The sequence below is a fragment of the Falco cherrug genome, chromosome 10, assembly GCF_023634085.1.
Source record: "Falco cherrug isolate bFalChe1 chromosome 10, bFalChe1.pri, whole genome shotgun sequence".
Classification (NCBI taxonomy): domain Eukaryota; kingdom Metazoa; phylum Chordata; class Aves; order Falconiformes; family Falconidae; genus Falco; species Falco cherrug.
In genome coordinates, this window is record NC_073706.1 from 20,519,259 (window position 1) to 20,537,300 (window position 18,042).

The 18,042-nt window shown below is 37.8% G+C and overlaps 1 protein-coding gene across 8 annotated transcripts in view; it reads left to right on the forward strand.

Moving 5' to 3' along the window:
- Positions 1-18,042, forward strand: part of SHANK2 (SH3 and multiple ankyrin repeat domains 2) — a 353,665-nt gene that overhangs the window by 292,983 nt on the left and 42,640 nt on the right. For all 8 annotated transcript variants that reach the window (XM_055722497.1, XM_055722500.1, XM_055722502.1 and 5 more), the window contains one exon: positions 17,089-17,224. In XM_055722497.1, coding sequence (XP_055578472.1) covers positions 17,089-17,224 — 136 coding nt within the window. The remainder of the gene's footprint in view (positions 1-17,088; positions 17,225-18,042) is intronic.

Here is an 18,042-nt window from a genome sequence, read left to right on the forward strand (position 1 = left end):
GATTTGGATAAAGTCCATTTCTGAATTAAATAATGAGATTCAGTCTCTCCAGGAGCACAAAATTTCCAACTCTTTCCTTTCGAGCAGGAATACTAAGAAAGAAGTATTTATTTCCGTTATCCGTGTAAACATGAGTAAAATTGCTTTAAAAGTTTCTGTTGAGATGATACTAAAATTGGAGTCAATATGTTGTTGAGAAGACAATTAATTTCCTAGTCCATTGTCCTTTTGCATTATTTTTATGTAGCCCTTGCCTGTTGTAACACAATTGGCCATTTGATGGGAGTAAGAAAAGACTGTATCAGACTATAGCTGCTCCTCACCACTTACAAAACGTTAAGGACTAATTAATGGCATATTTTATCTGCTTTATTTATTTTTAAATTGCTGCCTCTGAATGCCACAGGTTTTACTGTTCCCATGCCTATTAGCCAAGTTATTTCTAGCAGATCTGTACATTGTCAAATGCACACCTACATTTTTCTCCATTCCCCTGGACAAAACTGTGCTTCTTCAGTAAGAAATGTATTCTTACTGATAAGTATGTATTATATATGTGTATGAAACTATATATTATTAACAATTGATGACTTAACTATTTCAGTCAGCATATATTTAGAATGTCTTAAAATACCTTTAATTTCAGAAGCTCTCAGGAGCTTTGGTTTTGGATTAGGAATTCCTTAAATTCTGCAGGAAGACACCACAAAGACTGACCAACAGGCAGTAATAAGCCCAATGGCAGGTGACATTCTGCCTCACACTGGGGCAATTCCATCAGTGCTGCCTGTTCAGGGTGTGGGGTACACGTTAGTGTGAGTAACGCGCATTAAGGTTACATTTTACTGCAAGTTTCCTAGAACTGAAGTTTTCCTGTTACTATAGTCAGTCTTTGGGATTTAAATCACATCTTTCATGGCTGTCTTCCTTGTAGTCTAAAAAAAAAAAACCAACCTGGAAATCAATAAAAAGAGTATTAGGTTACACTGAAATTGTCCCTCTACCATTGCCAGACAGACTTGTCAATGTCAGTAACTGGGACAAAACCAATTTAGGTCACAGTATTTGGAGAGAAATCAGTTGTGATGCTTCTGCAATTTGGCCAATTAAGCAAAAAGCTAAGAAGTTGGGATAAGAAAAGATGGTGTTCAAAGAGAATCAGTTACTACTTTAAAGTCATCTAAACTTTATATATTAAACTTGTGAATGTACCTCTTTTTCAAAGTTCTGTCACCATGTGAGGGTATCACATGGCAAAGCCATGTGAGCAACATGTCATTAAAGAAATTGCTATTGCTACCTATGAAATGAAACCATTAACTTTTAGTGGGATTATGTGACACATGTTGGCAAAGTGCCGTTCTTTTTTCCAGATAGATCTTTAGCATGTAACATTCACATATGCTAGTAAATTAAAGTATTGAAAGTTTTCTGGCATGGGTGGCCACTGGCATGAAACAATGATCTGTCATATAATTAGAATTAGCCTCCAAAGCAAGGCAGCTGCATCCATCATGTCTCCTGGAAATGGTCCTCGGCCCATGCTGATTCCTAAATCCTTGAGTGGGTCTGGTGTCAGTGCCCTTGCAGGTGCTGGCCAAACAGGATTTAGTAGCCCAGCAGGGAGTTCAGCGCTTCAGGAAGGCGGCCGGGTGGTGGTACGTAATTTGCCATCTGTAATGCTGTCAGGAGTGATGATTTGACAGGCCCTTCACTGATGATGGTGATTTAGGATTAAGCTTTGGCACATCAGGTGTTCACAGGAGTTGTCCCAGCATCTTGGCTAGTTATATCTCCTTTGCAGTGGGATGCAGGTTGCTAAGTATTTCAGGAATTCAAGCTTCTAGGTCTCACTGAAGCTGCTCGTCTCACTTTCAAGGGTAGCATACAAGTCACCTAGGCACAGCTTTTGGCAGCTATAACTTTGTGGGAAATACTGGCTCTTTCCACAGTGCCTCTAAGTTTTAAATCTTTGCATAAGAACTTGGTTGATGTTTAAATTCAATTCTACAACACTGAGTTAGAAAGCAATTTAACTTAAATTATAATGGATTTGCATAATATTTGGTGTTTAAATCCAAGCTTTTCTTCCTTACTTTTAGAAGCACCTAGCATTTCTGCCCTTCAGTGTATGGCATCATCATCCCTTTCTATTCCTCCTTTGTTGTACATACCAAGTTCCTATTCTGATCTTTCCTTGCTCACTGTAAACATCATTCACGTTCCAAAAGATTTGATATAGAATCAAGCTTACCAGGGTTTTGCTGTCTGCGAATGGTTTTGGTTTGGGGATATCTTTTAATGTAATGCACAGAAAATAAAAATGGCAGATAGCAAGTCTGCAAAATTAGTGTTGTTACAAATGAGGATGCCATATTCTAATTGAAAAACCTCTTATGTTATCTTCACTTGTGCTACATTTGTCTCCCTCTCCTTAGTGTCTGTGTTCAGGTTTGTAGCATGTTTATTTCAATAGTATGCTTCTGATGAGTTGCTACATTTTCACATGGTTGTAGCTATTCAGTGTGTTCCTGAAATGTCAGTGGGTAACAGCACTGATTCATCCAATACATTGCACAGCTGACTTCTGATTGTGAAGCAGGCAATTTTGTTGCTAACTTTAGGTGTTGAAAGAAAGAGGAGGGCAGGTTTTGTTTCCTTTTGGCCACTAAAAGGAAAGAGTATTTCCAGCCAGGTTTCCAGCTTGTTTTGATGGAGAATTTGACTGTGGAGCAAATGTTTCCAAAGGACAGGCTGCATCATCTCATTGCCACTGCAGGCACCCACAGACTTGGAGCAATGCATAAGGCAAAACATTGCTCAACCAGTTTTGCCTTTTGCTGCAAGGATATTGCCTCAGGACTAGTGTTCTGTGTAGGCTAGGTGGAAATGCTTTAAAGGCCAGAAAATTTCCTCGTGCTCCGTGAGTCATCAGATCATACAAAAATAGATTTTTATTTCAACTATTTACAAATAAAATCAAACTTAATGAAAGGTTTTTTGGTGATTCTTATTCACTATGACAAAATGCTCTGAGGAGTCTGCTGTTACACTTCTGTGATGCTTGTTAGCTAACCAAAATAAATCAGTCCTCCTTACCAGAGAAGCTTTTTGCACTTATACTCTTGCTTGAGATGATAAAAAGTCATTTTGTGTGGATAGTAAGTAAATTAGAACGTTGCTTCTTTGAAGTAACAAAAAGACTCATGAATTAATGAAGTTGCTCTTACAAACAAGTTTGTTTTCTTTAAAGAGAACTGCAAAAGTTGTCTTTGTTGCTTTTCAGTTTTCGTTGAGTTGTTCTTGTGCAACACTATGTATTTGTGGCTAGTGTCTATTTTACATTTTAATTATGCACATACATTCTGATATTCTTTTACAAAGTAAGATGAGCAGGATTCTTGTTGTTGTCCTTGTGGATGCATCTGATGAATTCTGATGCTCCTCAGCAAAAGTATGTACTAGAGGATTGGCCATTATTGTTTTTCATAATGTGTTGTGCTTCCTAATCAAACAGATCTCTTAGAGCTTTTCACCCCGTTGACTGGGCCTCAGTGGTTGGTTAGGTGTGTTACAGTGGATTAGTTACTTTCCCCTTTTCAAAGGTGTTGAGCTGAAGCACAGGCTTTAAGGTCACAGGATGAGTCTCAGGCTGAATTGGGATAGTAGTGCAATTGTGATGCAGTATTAAAGGAGGAATAACTTTGAAATAAATTAATGGAATTCTCTCTAGTCTTCTTAAAGAACCATAATTATCAAGACTAGATTGAATATAAATTGTTGGGAAGCAGTTAGAAAAAACTGCATCTGCCATGCAAACAATACATTCTAAGTAAGGAAATTTGGGTAGCTGAATTTTACAGTGTATGGTTAGAGTTCCAGGAATCACTAATTTGACACAGAGGACCATTTCGTTCTGCAAACAAGCTGCTAGAACTGGAGTGGATTTTTGTTGTTGTTGTTGCTGTAGTAATTTCAATTTATTCTTTTTTTTATAGGTAGTTCAAAATTTATTTGTAATTTAGTCTTGATTGGTTATTTTAGACTAAACTTTTCCATGTTTGTAACTGTGGTGTGCTATGACTATGATTGATAGCTCTTTTGGTTTTTATTTTCAGTTTCAAAAGTCTTGCATGAAACATGCGCGTTCTTTTGGCAATTAATAGAAAACTGCAGCATGTTTAGTGCAATTAGTAATCTTCTAAATTAGGGTGGGACACTCCTAACGTCACCAAGTTCATGACTCAACTGACTGATGCATATTTCTTTAATCTAATACAGAAAACATTTTTAATGTGATGTTTATTATTCTGTATGTGCTTAAGCATTTCTTAGGGCCAGACTTTAGTCATCACTCACTCTTGCTCTCAGGCATAGCCATGGCAAAATGGTCTGCAGGCTCAAACTCTTTAACTAGTTGTTTCCTAGTTTTTTAGTCGGTGGTGCTATTTAAGTCAATGAGCATAAAGTTAATCAAATCAGGACTTTGTTGAATCAAAGGATGCCTTTCTGTAGTACAGGTCAGCTGCACGACCCTACTGGGCAAAGAGCAGCCAAATGATCCAGTGATCTTAGAACAGCCAGCAGAGCAAAACTTGGGCCTGCCCGCTAGCTGGCTGGGTCTGGGGGGGTGACAAAACACTTGTCCATATAGATAGTAATCATAGAATCATAGAATGGTTTGGGTTGGAAGGGACCTTAAAGATCAGCACGTTCCACTGCCCTGCCAGGGGCAGGGACACCTTCCACCAGCCCAGGCTGCTCCCAGCCCTGTCCAGCCTGGCCCTGAGCACTGCCAGGGATGGGGCAGCCACAGCTGCTCTGGGCAGCCTGGGCCAGTGCCTCGCCACCCTCACAGGGAAGAATTTCGTCCTAATATCTCATCTAAATCTACCCGCTTTCAGTTGAAAGCCATTACCCCTTGTCCTATCACTAATGTGTTAATAAGTATTGAAACAGAAAAAGACACTCCTTCCTAATTTTGATCACTAAAGACAGATGTCAAGTAAAAGGTGCTTTACAATGAGGCACAGTCTATGTGGTTGAAAACTCAAGCTGAAGCTGTTCCTATGCAGGTTTCTGTTTCTGGAAGCAGTCCTGTTTGTGTCTTCCATAAAGACAGTGAGTGTATTGCATGCCTGAATAAGGAATATTGGCTTGTATTTGTTTCACCTATTTAAAGCTCTCTTATGTAGCTCTTCTTTCCTTGCAGCATGTATCTCCGAGGAACAAATAATTACCTACAAGTCTTGCTCTAAAGACATAAATGTTTTACTACGTTTTCTTCTAGGTTTGTATAGCAAATGCTATCACATGCATAGAATCATATAATCATTTAGGTTTGGAAAGACCTTTAAGATCGTCAAGTCCTGCTGTTAACCCAGGACTACCAAGTCCACCACTAAACCATGTCCCTAAGCACCCCATCTACATGTTTTTTAAGCACTTCCAGGGCTGGTGATTCCACCCCTTTCCTGGGCAGCCTGTCCCAGTGCCTGGCCACCCTCCCAGTGAAGACATTTTCCCCGACACCCAACCTGAACCTCCCCTGGCACCACCTGAGGCCGTTTGCTCTTGTCCTGTCACTGTTCCATGGGAGCAGAGACCGACCACGCCTGCTTACAGCCTCCTTGCAGATAGCTGTAGAGAGCAGTAAGGTCTATCCTAACCTAACTATTCTGTGAGATTTAACAACATGATACGTGACCTCAAAAAAAACCTTATAAGCCATTCCAAGTTTAAGGCAACGTAGTTAAAATAAAGGATTATCTCTATATGCTGTAAGATTAGGCTTTCCTACATAAAAAGAAATACATGAGCAGTAAATTTTTTTATTGTTCCTAGTACAGCTACATTTTCTGGAAAGTGACTATACGTGGGAGGAGGAAATATCGATTATCTGTACTTGATGACAACACATTCTGTCAATATATCTGTGTAATCTCTGTAAAGGTTTTAACTAAAAATTATTTAAATATACAGAACCGGTCAGTTGATATTACACGTATGTTTAATTTTAAATTGTGTTACCTAACTAATGTGTGCTTACCTAATGAAAAAGAATATTGCATTATTAATACTCATAAAAAGATCTATATTCTGATAAACATTTTAGAAATGCCTGCCTAATGGCCTTTAATGCAAGTATGAGTTGTAAAAATAGAAACGCTCAGCCTGCTATCTTCTACCTATTGTAAATACTTATCAAGTGGTTCATTCAGAATTCAAATGAAGTTCTATTGTCTTCTCAGTGCTTACATAATACTGCTGTAGTCCTGGCTTTAAAAAAGGTATATTTTTAGGGTTGAACATAGCCTCATGTTTTTATGAAGTGGTGAGTTGGGAGTTGTTTAACTGAGGTCTGAAGTATTTAATCACTGCAAAGGTCAGTGTGGCAGATGAGTGCTGTTCCCAGGGTGTAATTGCACGAGAACTTGTAGCAGTAACACTAGCTTCAGCTTCCTTTGCTCTTCACACCTGTCCCCACACACCCACTCAGCTGCACAGGTGAAGCTGTTTGTGAAGCTGCTCAGTGAGATAGCTTCAGGAACAGAGCTGGCTTAGAAATGCAGTCTGTCCAAAAGTTGTCCCAGAAGAGCTGAGGGATGCAACAGGGGGGTATGGTAATACAGTACTGCCAAAAGAATGCTCGTCCACAGCTTGTCAACCGAACCGTCTGCTGCCCTTTGCCAGCCCAGCAGTCAGATCACATGGATAATTTGTGAATCTGTGCATTGTTAACCATTTCACTTCAATGATCCAGACTAAAATTATCCTCTTTTTTTTTTTTTTTTTCCCCTCCTCTGGAATCAGCTTATCCAAATAGCCCCACAAAGCCTTAGTGACTCTGCTGAGAGAAGGACAAACTAGTATGGGGGTGAGTGGTCAGCAGGGGGGTGGGAGTCTGTTAAACTTGCTTTTCTACTGCCAAACCACTGCATGAATGTGCAGCCTGGGTTGCATTTATTTTCTTTACACGAAAAAAACTGTTTGCTCAGACCTCAGAACAAACCCCAGCAGAGGTGGATGATTATAGTTATGTTGGAAAAATGAGGTGAAAGCAGCTCTGTTTACAATGGTTAAGTGGTTTTAGATTTTCAGGCATGCTTTCATCTGTGAAGGGCAGATAAGCTAGAGATGTTTCATTAGTATATTGGTGACCTCTAGTTTGCTATTTTAGGTACCTTATTTTTGGTGCTGGCTGTGTACCATAATTTATAGGCTATCATAGCATCTGAGAATAAATTAAATGTAAGAGGCATGTTCATGAAATGAATGTTAAGATACTCTCCGTTGCATTTCAAACTTCATTTTAATTTTATTGAATTTTAAATTAAACTTTTTTTTAAGCATTGGAATTTGAAAAAAATACAGTTACCAACTTATCTTCACTGAGTTTATTTTAAGGAAAAAAGAAACAAACATACCAGGAAGTGGACAACTCACAGGTACTAATGGGACTCAGATATACAAAGTAAGTACATGCTGAAAAGACAAAAGGAAATAAATACAATGCCAGCAAAACTAGGGCAAGGGGAGAGGTGAATGCTTGATCCAACCTCTGTGACAAAATTAGGCCACCGTCCTTCTAAGGATCAATGTGAAACAGCTAGATGACATATTTGGCTCTACATCTCCTGAGTTATCAGGACAGCAAAAGGAAAGAGGAGAAAGATTTGGTAGAGAAAAGAGATTAATCAAACTGTGCCCAGACTCTCTTCCTAGCGGTGGACCATACTGTGCCCAGACTCTGTTGGAGCTCTAAAGCTTGTTCCCAGGTGCAAACCTCCTGTCTGATAACTAATCTGAGCATGCAGAAATTGAGAACTGGTCAGAGACGTGCCCAGGCAACTGCTGCACATCTTTTGTTCATCTTTGACATTCCCAAACCATTAAATATTCAGTGACTATAAGCCAAATTCTTTAAAAAAGGTTAATAAATCAAGTGTAAGTCACAACCTCATACTGCCTTGTATCAATGTATACCAGGTAGGTGTAAGGTCATTCTGAAGTTTCCTCAGAAGCTGAAACCTTTTCAGGTGTGTGTATTAGAGAGAGCAAAACAGATGTGCACAATTCACCTGATTTTTTTTCCTAAGAGAAGTTATGACATGAAAAACTGCCACCTCTCACACCTGAAAGCCATTGGACAAATTCATCCTAAGTGTAATTTAATTGATTGCAGTACACTGCAGTTCAATCAACGGCAATAAAGTTAATTGAACTTCTCCTAAGAAATGTGACTTAAACCAAATGATTCAAAATAGTAACAGGTACTGATTAATGGAGACAATTATTTTTAATAGGAATGGGTCCAAGTAATTGAGTGATGTTTAAATGTTCTGTATAAGGTAGTCTCACGAGGACAGTAGTTACTTACTTCCAGCAGCTTTCAGATTAAAGTACACAAACCACAAAATTTTAGACTAAAATGCTAGTTCAATGTGGTTCCAACTTTTAAACCATGGCATGGGTAAGATATGAACGACAACCTTCAATTCTGCTGCTTTTCTTATAGTGTATGCTTTCAACTTTGACCGCAAACTTAACCATTGAGTTCTGTACAGAAACAATGCTGCTGTTTGTGTTACTTAGCAATGTTTTTAATTAACCATTTTAATATGTTATTGCATTGCTTATTTTTTCAGTAAGGGTGGATTATTATTGAACGCCCTTAATTAAAGCTGGGGATAAGGGAAGTTCCATTAAAATATCCAGTTGTGTTTTCTTATTATGTTGTGTTTATGTGCATATCTCTGCACATGGTCACTTGAGCAAAATTCATAACTTGACTCTTGTAGAAAAAAGTTGGGGCTTTTACAGTTTTTAACCAACATTAGGATCAAGTATTTCACTGCTGAACTTAGTCACAAACATTTTTCCACTGGCTCTGTGTAAGTAACTCTCTGAGATACTCAAAAATGTCTGTGGGCCAGGTCAATGACTGTGAGGAAGAGGGTAGTGCAGGCATTCCCCACCTGCATCTAGTATGTCATTAGAAGAAAATAAGTTGTGCATTTCTCTTAAGAGAGGTCAGACACTGACATGAGTGCAGTGTAGGTTAGGTGAAATATGGGTGAACATATGACCATCTTTATAAGCTAATTTGACTGAAGTTAGACACGTTAAAAAAACAAACAAACAAACAAAAAACCAACCAAAAAGCTGGCTTTTAAGTGCTGAGCAGCATTTGTGCTCCATTTGGGTGTTAGACTCCTTGTCATAATAGGTTATTAAAATGCTTGTTTAGCCAAGACAGGACATTACTCCCACCTGGTGTGTTTGTAAAATGCATGGGAAGGAGGGGGGAAATAGCTATTTAGGCTATTGGCAGTTTGGCACAGGAGAAAAGGATTAATATAAACTAGTCCTAGAATGGAAATTAGAAAAACAAGGTTCTTTGCAGACCTTCTGGGCCTAACGGGAATAGCAGGGACAAGAAATGTAAGAAGTTCCAAGATGGAGCTTGGCTAAATGTTAAGAAACGAATTATGTGATGCAGTTGCCATGACAACAAAGGAGTCTGGAGTTTATGATCTGAGGTGCCTCTTCATTCCGATGCTTCTATCAGAAATAGATGTTCCTAAGTGCAGCTGAAGATTTGCAGCACTGGTGCTACTCAAAGGGATGAAGAGATGCAGGCTAAAGCCTTCCTCAACAGCATAGCTCAGCTATCTCTAGGCAGAGACCAGATTCATGCTGCAGTTCAGAAGATGGCAGTTTTGCTATTGCTAAATCTATTGAAGGAAAATTCTGCTGCCTGGCTGGGGCAGCCCTGCAGATCCTGGGTTTCACCAGGGAGACTGCACTCAGTCTGTCATACTGCTGTTGCTTGGAGCAAGCACCAGGCAGCACACCTTCCCTTGCCATGGGAGCTGCAAGAGAAAAGGCACAATATTCCCCCATTTGCGAACAGGGCGGAGTGTGGTGTCAGGATGAAATATAAAGCCTCAAGACATTGTAGCTCCACAGCGTGTTTTCCTTTACATATCTTATATCTTTGTTTACCCCAATATTTGAGCTTATGGAAAGAAATTTGTACAGTAGCAATGTTACTAATGATTTTGATACTTTTCCTCTAATTCATATGTACCTCTTTTTCTGAAAGGCTGTAAGTACTTCCTTGTGATATTTCTTCTTTTGAGAAATTCCATAGAACCACAGAATTCTTGGGGTGGGATGTGCTCAGTGGCCTCATCTTCTTTACAGCCTCACATGCATTAAGGCCACCAATCCAAGCAAATCTGTGAGCAAGTGAATTACTATTAAAAATTTACTACTGCCAGATTTTAGCTCTGGAGTTTCCATATGCTTGTATCTTTGGTTCTGTGATTTTTTTAAAATTTTTTTTTTTAAATAGTGCCTTTCAGGTGAACAGAGTGCATGAAGTCTCTGAAGCATCTTTTTCACTAAAAACATCTTCTGGATTTGGCCTTTTTTGACTTGCTTTCTCATTTGGATCACCAAACTCCATCAGCAGATGTATTTGGTCAATCCTTTCCTGTAATACTCAGGAAAAAGTAGGCTGCTAACAGAATTTGTTAAAATTTGCTTTGCACAGAAACCTTTCTAGGTGGACTGTCTACCTTCATGCTGTTCATGACCCTGTTGATGATGCTGGATTACAATAGAAGGCAAGCACTGGCAAAAGCATTCAGCATTTGGAATTAATTTAGGGGTCTTAATGTTAAGCAGGTAATAGGATTTTTGACACTTTCGCAGAGTGCAGATTTTGGACACTGTCCCAAGTTTGTGCTAAATTCTGCTCCAGCCCATCACAAAGTCTTGAAGGTCAACACAAAACCATAGACACCATGACTGGTTTCTGGTTTTCAGTGAATTAAGCAGTCTTGCAGCTGACCCCTGGGTTAGCACTGTGGCTATAACAACCTGATTAATAACTTCCCAAAGATGGTCCAGGTCACTGTGTCTTTCTTTGTCTCACATTTTAGTCTACAGGAAAAAAATACTTCACAGATGGGTAATTCATACTGGTTTGTGACGTGCTTAGACAGTGTTATGTGCACAACCATGTAGTTATTTGAAATGCAAAAGTATAATCTAAGCCTACAAAATCACTTCTCTGCTATTTATTTTGCTGGTACAATTTGAAATTGGGTTAGCATGTGTTTAGTATTTACAAAAAATGGTGAATTTTTAAAAAGTGTGTAGGCAGGGGTTTGTAAGTGTGTGTAACAGGTTTGGGTTTTTGTTTTTTCTAGTTCTATGGATAGGAAGAGTTTATGAGAAGCTTGGTTTGACAGAATGTGTGTTCACAACTGCAAGGTGACTTTATTCACGAATGCACCAATGGTCATTCTGAGCAGAATGATTGAATTTTGTCTACTTAATTAGTGTGGAAAACAATAGACTGCCTTTTCCACTGAGAGTATGTTCGGATAATGGAAAGATTAGGGTGATGCATTGAAGAAATTTAAGATTTTTTATTATTAATAGAACAAACTCCGCAAAGGTCTCTTTCTCTGGTAGTGTTTTTTCTTTTGCACCTTCCTACGGGAAGGCTGCGCTGGTGAATATGTTCCAGCTCATGCATCTGCTATCCTACAATAAGCAGGTTATTTTATTTTAGTTTAGTTTTCAACCTATTGCAGTTACAAATTTCGGAAAAAAATGGTTTTATGCAGCTTGTCCCAATATCCATAAAATCAACCCCAGCATCTCTAAAACACTCATTAACACATTTTTTTTTAAAAAAATCACATATTTAAATAATACCATTTATTCTTTCCTTTTCTAAATCAGCTTGTGTAAGTAAACTAAATGCATGTATTTACACAGTGAAGAGTCTGTCTGCAGTCAAGTAACGCCTGGTGGTGAGGTGTGGCAAAAGAATGGGGACCCACCCAGTTGTGGCTTCTGTGGGGAAGAAGTATAATAAAGAATAATACACTTTCATTTCCGCTAAGATGTGGAAGTACACGTTTATTTAGGGGACTGAGGGATGACTTTAATCTTCAGAAAACAAATTTCAAGGGAATTCTATCTCTAACCTTGCTTCTAAAGTAAATACCAGCCACCCTGTAGGTAGCATAGTTATCATTTAGTTGTGTGCAAATGTAATTATACATGAAACAACCAACTTACAATTTCCTGTGCCTCTCAGCAGCATCTGTGTGGCTGTGCTGACTTGCATCTTGCGTAGTCCTTTCTCTTACTGCATCATATTTAAGCTCTTTGCTGCCTTTGAGATTACCTAAAATGTCTTTGTGAAAATAGACCAGGAGAAAAGATACCTGCTTCCTTTCCTTTGCGCTTGTAGCAGTCATCTCACGTTAAGTACTGCTTCTGCCTTCCTTCTTTGCTCCTGGCTTCGTGCCTTCTCTTACGGTACCCTTTCCAGCTGGAGTACATCTCTTGAAATCACCCATCAAATGACTTACTGTCTTCCATTCATATTTACTGTAAACTAATTTCTACCGTATCCTATCCTTTACTAAACATCTTCCATTTCATAAGCTGTTGTCCTTCTCAGTTCTCTGTGCTTCTCTCTGTTGTTATCAGATTATAAGGTTGCCTGAGCATCTTTTTCTTTGTAAAGTTCAGGAGATGTTTATTGATGTCATGGGCATTCATATATCTTCTTTTAAATGGAGGGCTCTTTCATGTAGGGAATATTTCACACAGAAAAGAAAATTGATTACCTGCTTGATATTTTGCTCTTGGAGACCACATCATTATTTATTCTTGAATAAAGTTTCATGATTTTTATTGGGGTTTGTGAGGTTTAGACATTGCTGTGTATAAATGCTTAGTAAGATGAAGTTAGAGTGGTGGACCTGGCTATTAAAGACAGTGAGATTTATAACTGTCAATTCTCTTTGTCACTGGTTCACTCCATATTTCTGATTAATCTCTTGAGAGAATGGCCATGTTGGAGAGAACTCTTCATCATTGGTGTTCAAAGCTCTTTCTGCAAGAGGAACATCATTGTTGATCACAGTCTGTGGTTTGGAGCCTTAAGCAGGTGTGAGTCCTGGCTGTGAAGCACATTGAATGCAAGCCCCAGAGCACTTTCAGTTCTCCAAGAGGGTGTTGGAGGAAGCAGCAATGTGTTTGCTGTGGTTGCAGTGGTGGGGGTGGAGGGGAGACACAGCACACTGCTTTTTGTCTTGGAGAACTGAATGTTTCACGCTTGAGTGTATTGCATTGCTGTAGGAAGCTGTGAAATGACAACTACATGATTAAGTGATTTCACCAGCTAGGAGAAAGGAATGAAACCTCTTAACTATGCAGAGGTGACGGCAAGTATTGTTCGCTGTCTTGTATGAATATTTAGTGTCTTAAATGTATCCAGAAGTGTCTGGATTAACCAGTTGCATGTACCTCCAATTGTAGCTGCAAGCTCGTCTATCCATACCTCCTCTGAATACTGACCAACACATGAGCGTTGCTTTCCTTGCTTCGCTGCCTTTAGCTGTAAGCTAACTAGTAATGGTGCAATCACTTGGGGTAAAGGCTAGGTCAGTGTCTTTCAGCTGCTGTCCTTGACTCTGTTCAATGTCACTTGATCCTTTTCACCAAGTGGTTCACACAGGGTTATGTTACACCAGGTACATGAAGAATGGTGATATAAGCCATGTGGCTGATAATACTTCAAAACATTGCAATACAATGCATTGCACGCTACTAGCAAATTAATGGATCTGGAAAGATAGTCTATGGTGATTTTTTCTCATTTCTGTCTCCAGCTTGCTCTTAAGTTGTAATTTTCCTGCCTTGTAACATTGTACTGCTCAAAAAAACCCCATGTACATTGATTATACAAGGTGGAAAATGTACTGAGACATATAGTTGAAAAATCTTGATATTCACAAAAGTCTTCTTCCTTTTAAATGCTTCAAGAACACTTTGTATATACCCAAAAAGTAAGTTCAGGTTGAGATGGCTCAGGCTTCCAGTTTAGGCTATTTTTTAGACATTGGGCCTATGAAATCATATTATTTCATTAATTATTTCTCAAATTCTCTCAGAGTGGTTGAAGTAACTTCCATCCTCCTGCCCAGCTTTAACAAATGCTAATAAAGTATGAATTTCAAGTATATAAAGGTTTGGAGCTTTTTCTGAGAGTTGGGAGTTTTCCTTGCATTTGGCTTGTTGGATGACCAGTTGCTATTGATGTAGCATGGAACCAGCCACAGCACGTATCTATTTCTGTTACTTATTTTCACCTATTTATGAAGGACATGGCAAAGAAAGTTCTGCACAGCAAAGTTTTGGGGATGAGTCAAAGGAAAAGAAGAACTTAAAGTTTTGCAGTGAAAAATTACAGAAAATATACTGAAAGATTGGGTTGAGGAAAAGCAAAGACACAAATTTGTGCCTGCAAACCATCTTTGCTAGTTTGGCTGTTTATAGAACATCCTTCTAAACGTTTTGCCACTAAAAGCAAAAATATTTTTTTAATGTTTCAAAGAACATGATCACATTTAATACCAAGTACACATGCAATTATTAAATGGAATTGGCCTGGGTGAGATAGATATCTATTTTACTGATTATAAACCTTCACCTTCTTCAGCTTGTTTACAAAGCCTAGATGAAATGCATTAGTCATCTCCCCACTGCCAAAACTTAAAGTGAAGCAGAGAGACAGTCTCATCAAATTATTCACACCTGAAAAAGTTTTGCTGAGGAATATCAAATTAAAACAATCAAATAAACCTGCTAGAAACCTGCTGTCTTGCTGTTTAATGACTATTTCTACAGTCATTTGGCTTATATATAAAATTTTGAAGAAGGGTAAAAGAAATAGAGAATCTGTCACTGAAATCCTAGTTCCTTATAAGCTATTGACAATTCTGATGTTTTTGCTTTGTAATCATGCTACAGTTTTATCCACTGAGGTGCTAAAGTTAGTGAAGATGAGGTACTGCTCAGCTGATTTCATGGTTCTTTTGTTATCAAGTATTTCTTGAAACTCTTTGAGTTAATCTTCAGATCCCCTATCAATACTTTTATTTTTGCAATATAAAGTTTTCTGGTACCAGCTTTTGTAACTATGCCTTTTAAACAAAGCTGCTATAAACAGTCATTTACAGGTTCGGGTTCTGAAGGAGCTTTAAAAAATGTGTCGTATATATTTGCTCTTGCTCTAAATGTTAAATATCATTGCACATAACGATGTGAACAGATGGTATGCTGCATAAGCTGTTTATCATTTTACACATTTATCACTTTACACTAGTGAAGTGTACATGTGTTTGATTAATATTAAACTTTTGATTTATTTAGAGGTCTCTATTTTTTGACAGCATTAGAGGTTATATTGTAAACCATACTGGCTTCCAACCTTTAAAATTTAATTCCAGGAAAGATAGAGTAGATGAATTGTGTAGTTCTTAATTACATTAACTTTTTTGCTGTGGAAAATAATTACCTTGTTGAGGTTTTAATACTGAAAGGAATTCGGAAGTAAATGGATAACTCCATTTGCTAAAATGCTTTAGACAGATTAAGTTTAGATGCCATTGCTCCAGCTAAATAAATACCATATCTTGGAATGAAATACCAGATGCTAAGAAGGTGTAAAATGAAACAAACCAGCAACAGTCCTATTCAAACCAATATTCTTTTATATCCTCCACCTACAGAATGAGAGAACTTCATATTTGCCTGCTCAACAGGTCTGGATGTTCAGCATGTGTTACACCTACATCACTGTATATGAAACTAAAAAAGCATCTCAAGCTTATAGACATAGCACACAGACCATACTTTGAGACTTCTGACTGCAGCATTATATTTAAAAAATGGTTTACCAAGATGTAATTTCATCATAATTCATTTTGTCTGAGCTAAAGCCTGAAAAAATACAAGATTTTTCTCTGATACAGTGGACGGAAAAATTATTTCAAGTTGGAGTGGGTCTGCTTGTGCTTGTTGCTCTGCTAAATGGCAATAATATCTAATGAGAGATTTTTCTCTGAACTGTAAATTCTTTAGAGTGTGAGATGCCCAGCCTGTCAGAATAAATAGAGGAGGCTGAAAACACTTACTTTGAAAATGACTGTTCATTTTGGAAGGCACTGAGTGATCTCAGTGAAATACAACTGAGTCAGTTGAATTTTGGATAGAGATCAACTTCCCAGCATGTATTCTGGCAGCATCTCTTCTTCACTAATTCTGTTCCTCGATATCTTTTATGTTCAAATTGCACATACAGCACTTCAGTCTCATATGCTGCTATCATTCAGATTTCAGATCACTTTCAGTGAATTCATACAGATTGAATGAATAAATAAATTACTTGTATCCATGCTTATTTGCAGGTTTTATGCCTATGCTTTCTTCTATGTCTATTAATTAATATTATGGAAAGAAAAATATGGCAAAAATTATGATGTAGCACTAGGAATTACCCAGAGAGTATACATTTTAATGTTGCAGTGCAGTTTAAAGTTAACTGACACGACCGCAATAGCTGGTCAGGGCTTCATATAGTTAACTCATCTTTTTCCAGGAAGAATGTTTTGGACTCCTATGGCCCTGTTGCCTTTGCTTCCAGGACATTAGATCCTTCCAGAAACTTGCAGAAGGAAAATTCTGGGAGTTTAGGAGAGTGCATATAATAAAAGAATGTCTCTTGAACATGGGACTTTATTTCAAGAGTGAAAATCTTTGTTCCTGGATGATCTGGAAAGAAAAGCTTCTTAATATCTCGTCGGTTATGTTAGAGAGCATAAAATGCATATAAACCTTTGTGGATAATACAGTCAGTCATGAAAAATTACTATCATTTAAGAAAATATTTTTAGTGTACAATAACGCAGAGTTATTACACTAATTGTTGGAATAAAATATGAAAAGGGAAAGATTTGGTTGAACGCATTAACTTTTTTTTTTTTTAACTGGTAATTATAATGAAATTAGTAGCATATTTCATAAAGAGCTAGCTTTGTTTTTCTGTTACCATGTCAGCTATATGCTGTTTCTTAAATATGTATTTTTATTCAAATACAGTAATTAGAAATTTTATATCTTCCTGTTCTTTACATCTTCTGTTTTGAAAACTGAAAGAACAGAAGTTTTCTGGATTTTGATCTAAAAGACTGTTTTCTTTCTTTGCAGGTTAATAATGAGAATGTAGTGAAAGTTGGCCACAGGCAGGTGGTGAACATGATTCGACAAGGGGGCAATCACCTAGTTCTTAAGGTTGTTACTGTAACCAGGAATCTTGATCCAGATGACACAGCTAGGAAGAAAGGTATATTTTTCTCTTTTCCTAACGGAGTCCTTTTGGTCTTGCTCCACAGAAATCAGCATACAGTTGTGAAATTACTGTTTTATAAGTTCTGATTTTCAGACTTCACTTCTAACATTTGAAATACCATTCTCTTAACTCTTCTCTTTTTTCTGTTGACTTATGCATTAATATGTGACAAAAAGGGTTATATTCTCTTGTCATGCTTGCCATGAAATTTCATCTTTATGGATCTTTATACATCTATATGTTTGAAGGTTTTGTAGTAAAATTTCTTGCAGTAGTGAGAGAGAGAAAGCACCAAAAAAAAAGCACATTGTCTTTTATTAATTAACCCTGAATGTACTTGAGAGGAGGTTAGTTTGACTCCTCTGGAAATCACTGAGAACTTAGGATTTTGCAGAACACATGTTTTAGAAAGAGCCTCTGTAAGAATACAAAAAGCTAGCAATATGTTTAGACTGAAGTTCTGGTAGAAAAAAATACATTTTAATAGGAACATTCCTTTAGATGAATTCAGAGTAGAGGGGTTGTTCCAGCAAGGGAAAATCCCTTCTCCTTTCATAGGTAGAAAACATGCATAGCTGCTTTTTCTACCACTTGGCCGCTAGCAAGTGGAAGCAGCTACTCGAAGAGAGGTTAGTATAGTATCATGTGCCACAAAGAATTGGCGAAGGAATTGTCTGGATATAAACAGGACAAGTGTTTTTTTCCAGCCTAGTTTATTTTTTTTTAATACAAATTTTAATGGAGATTGTGGGTTAACATATAACATTGGACTACTCCCTGAAGAATTTCAGTGTTTCTCCCCACCACCAAAA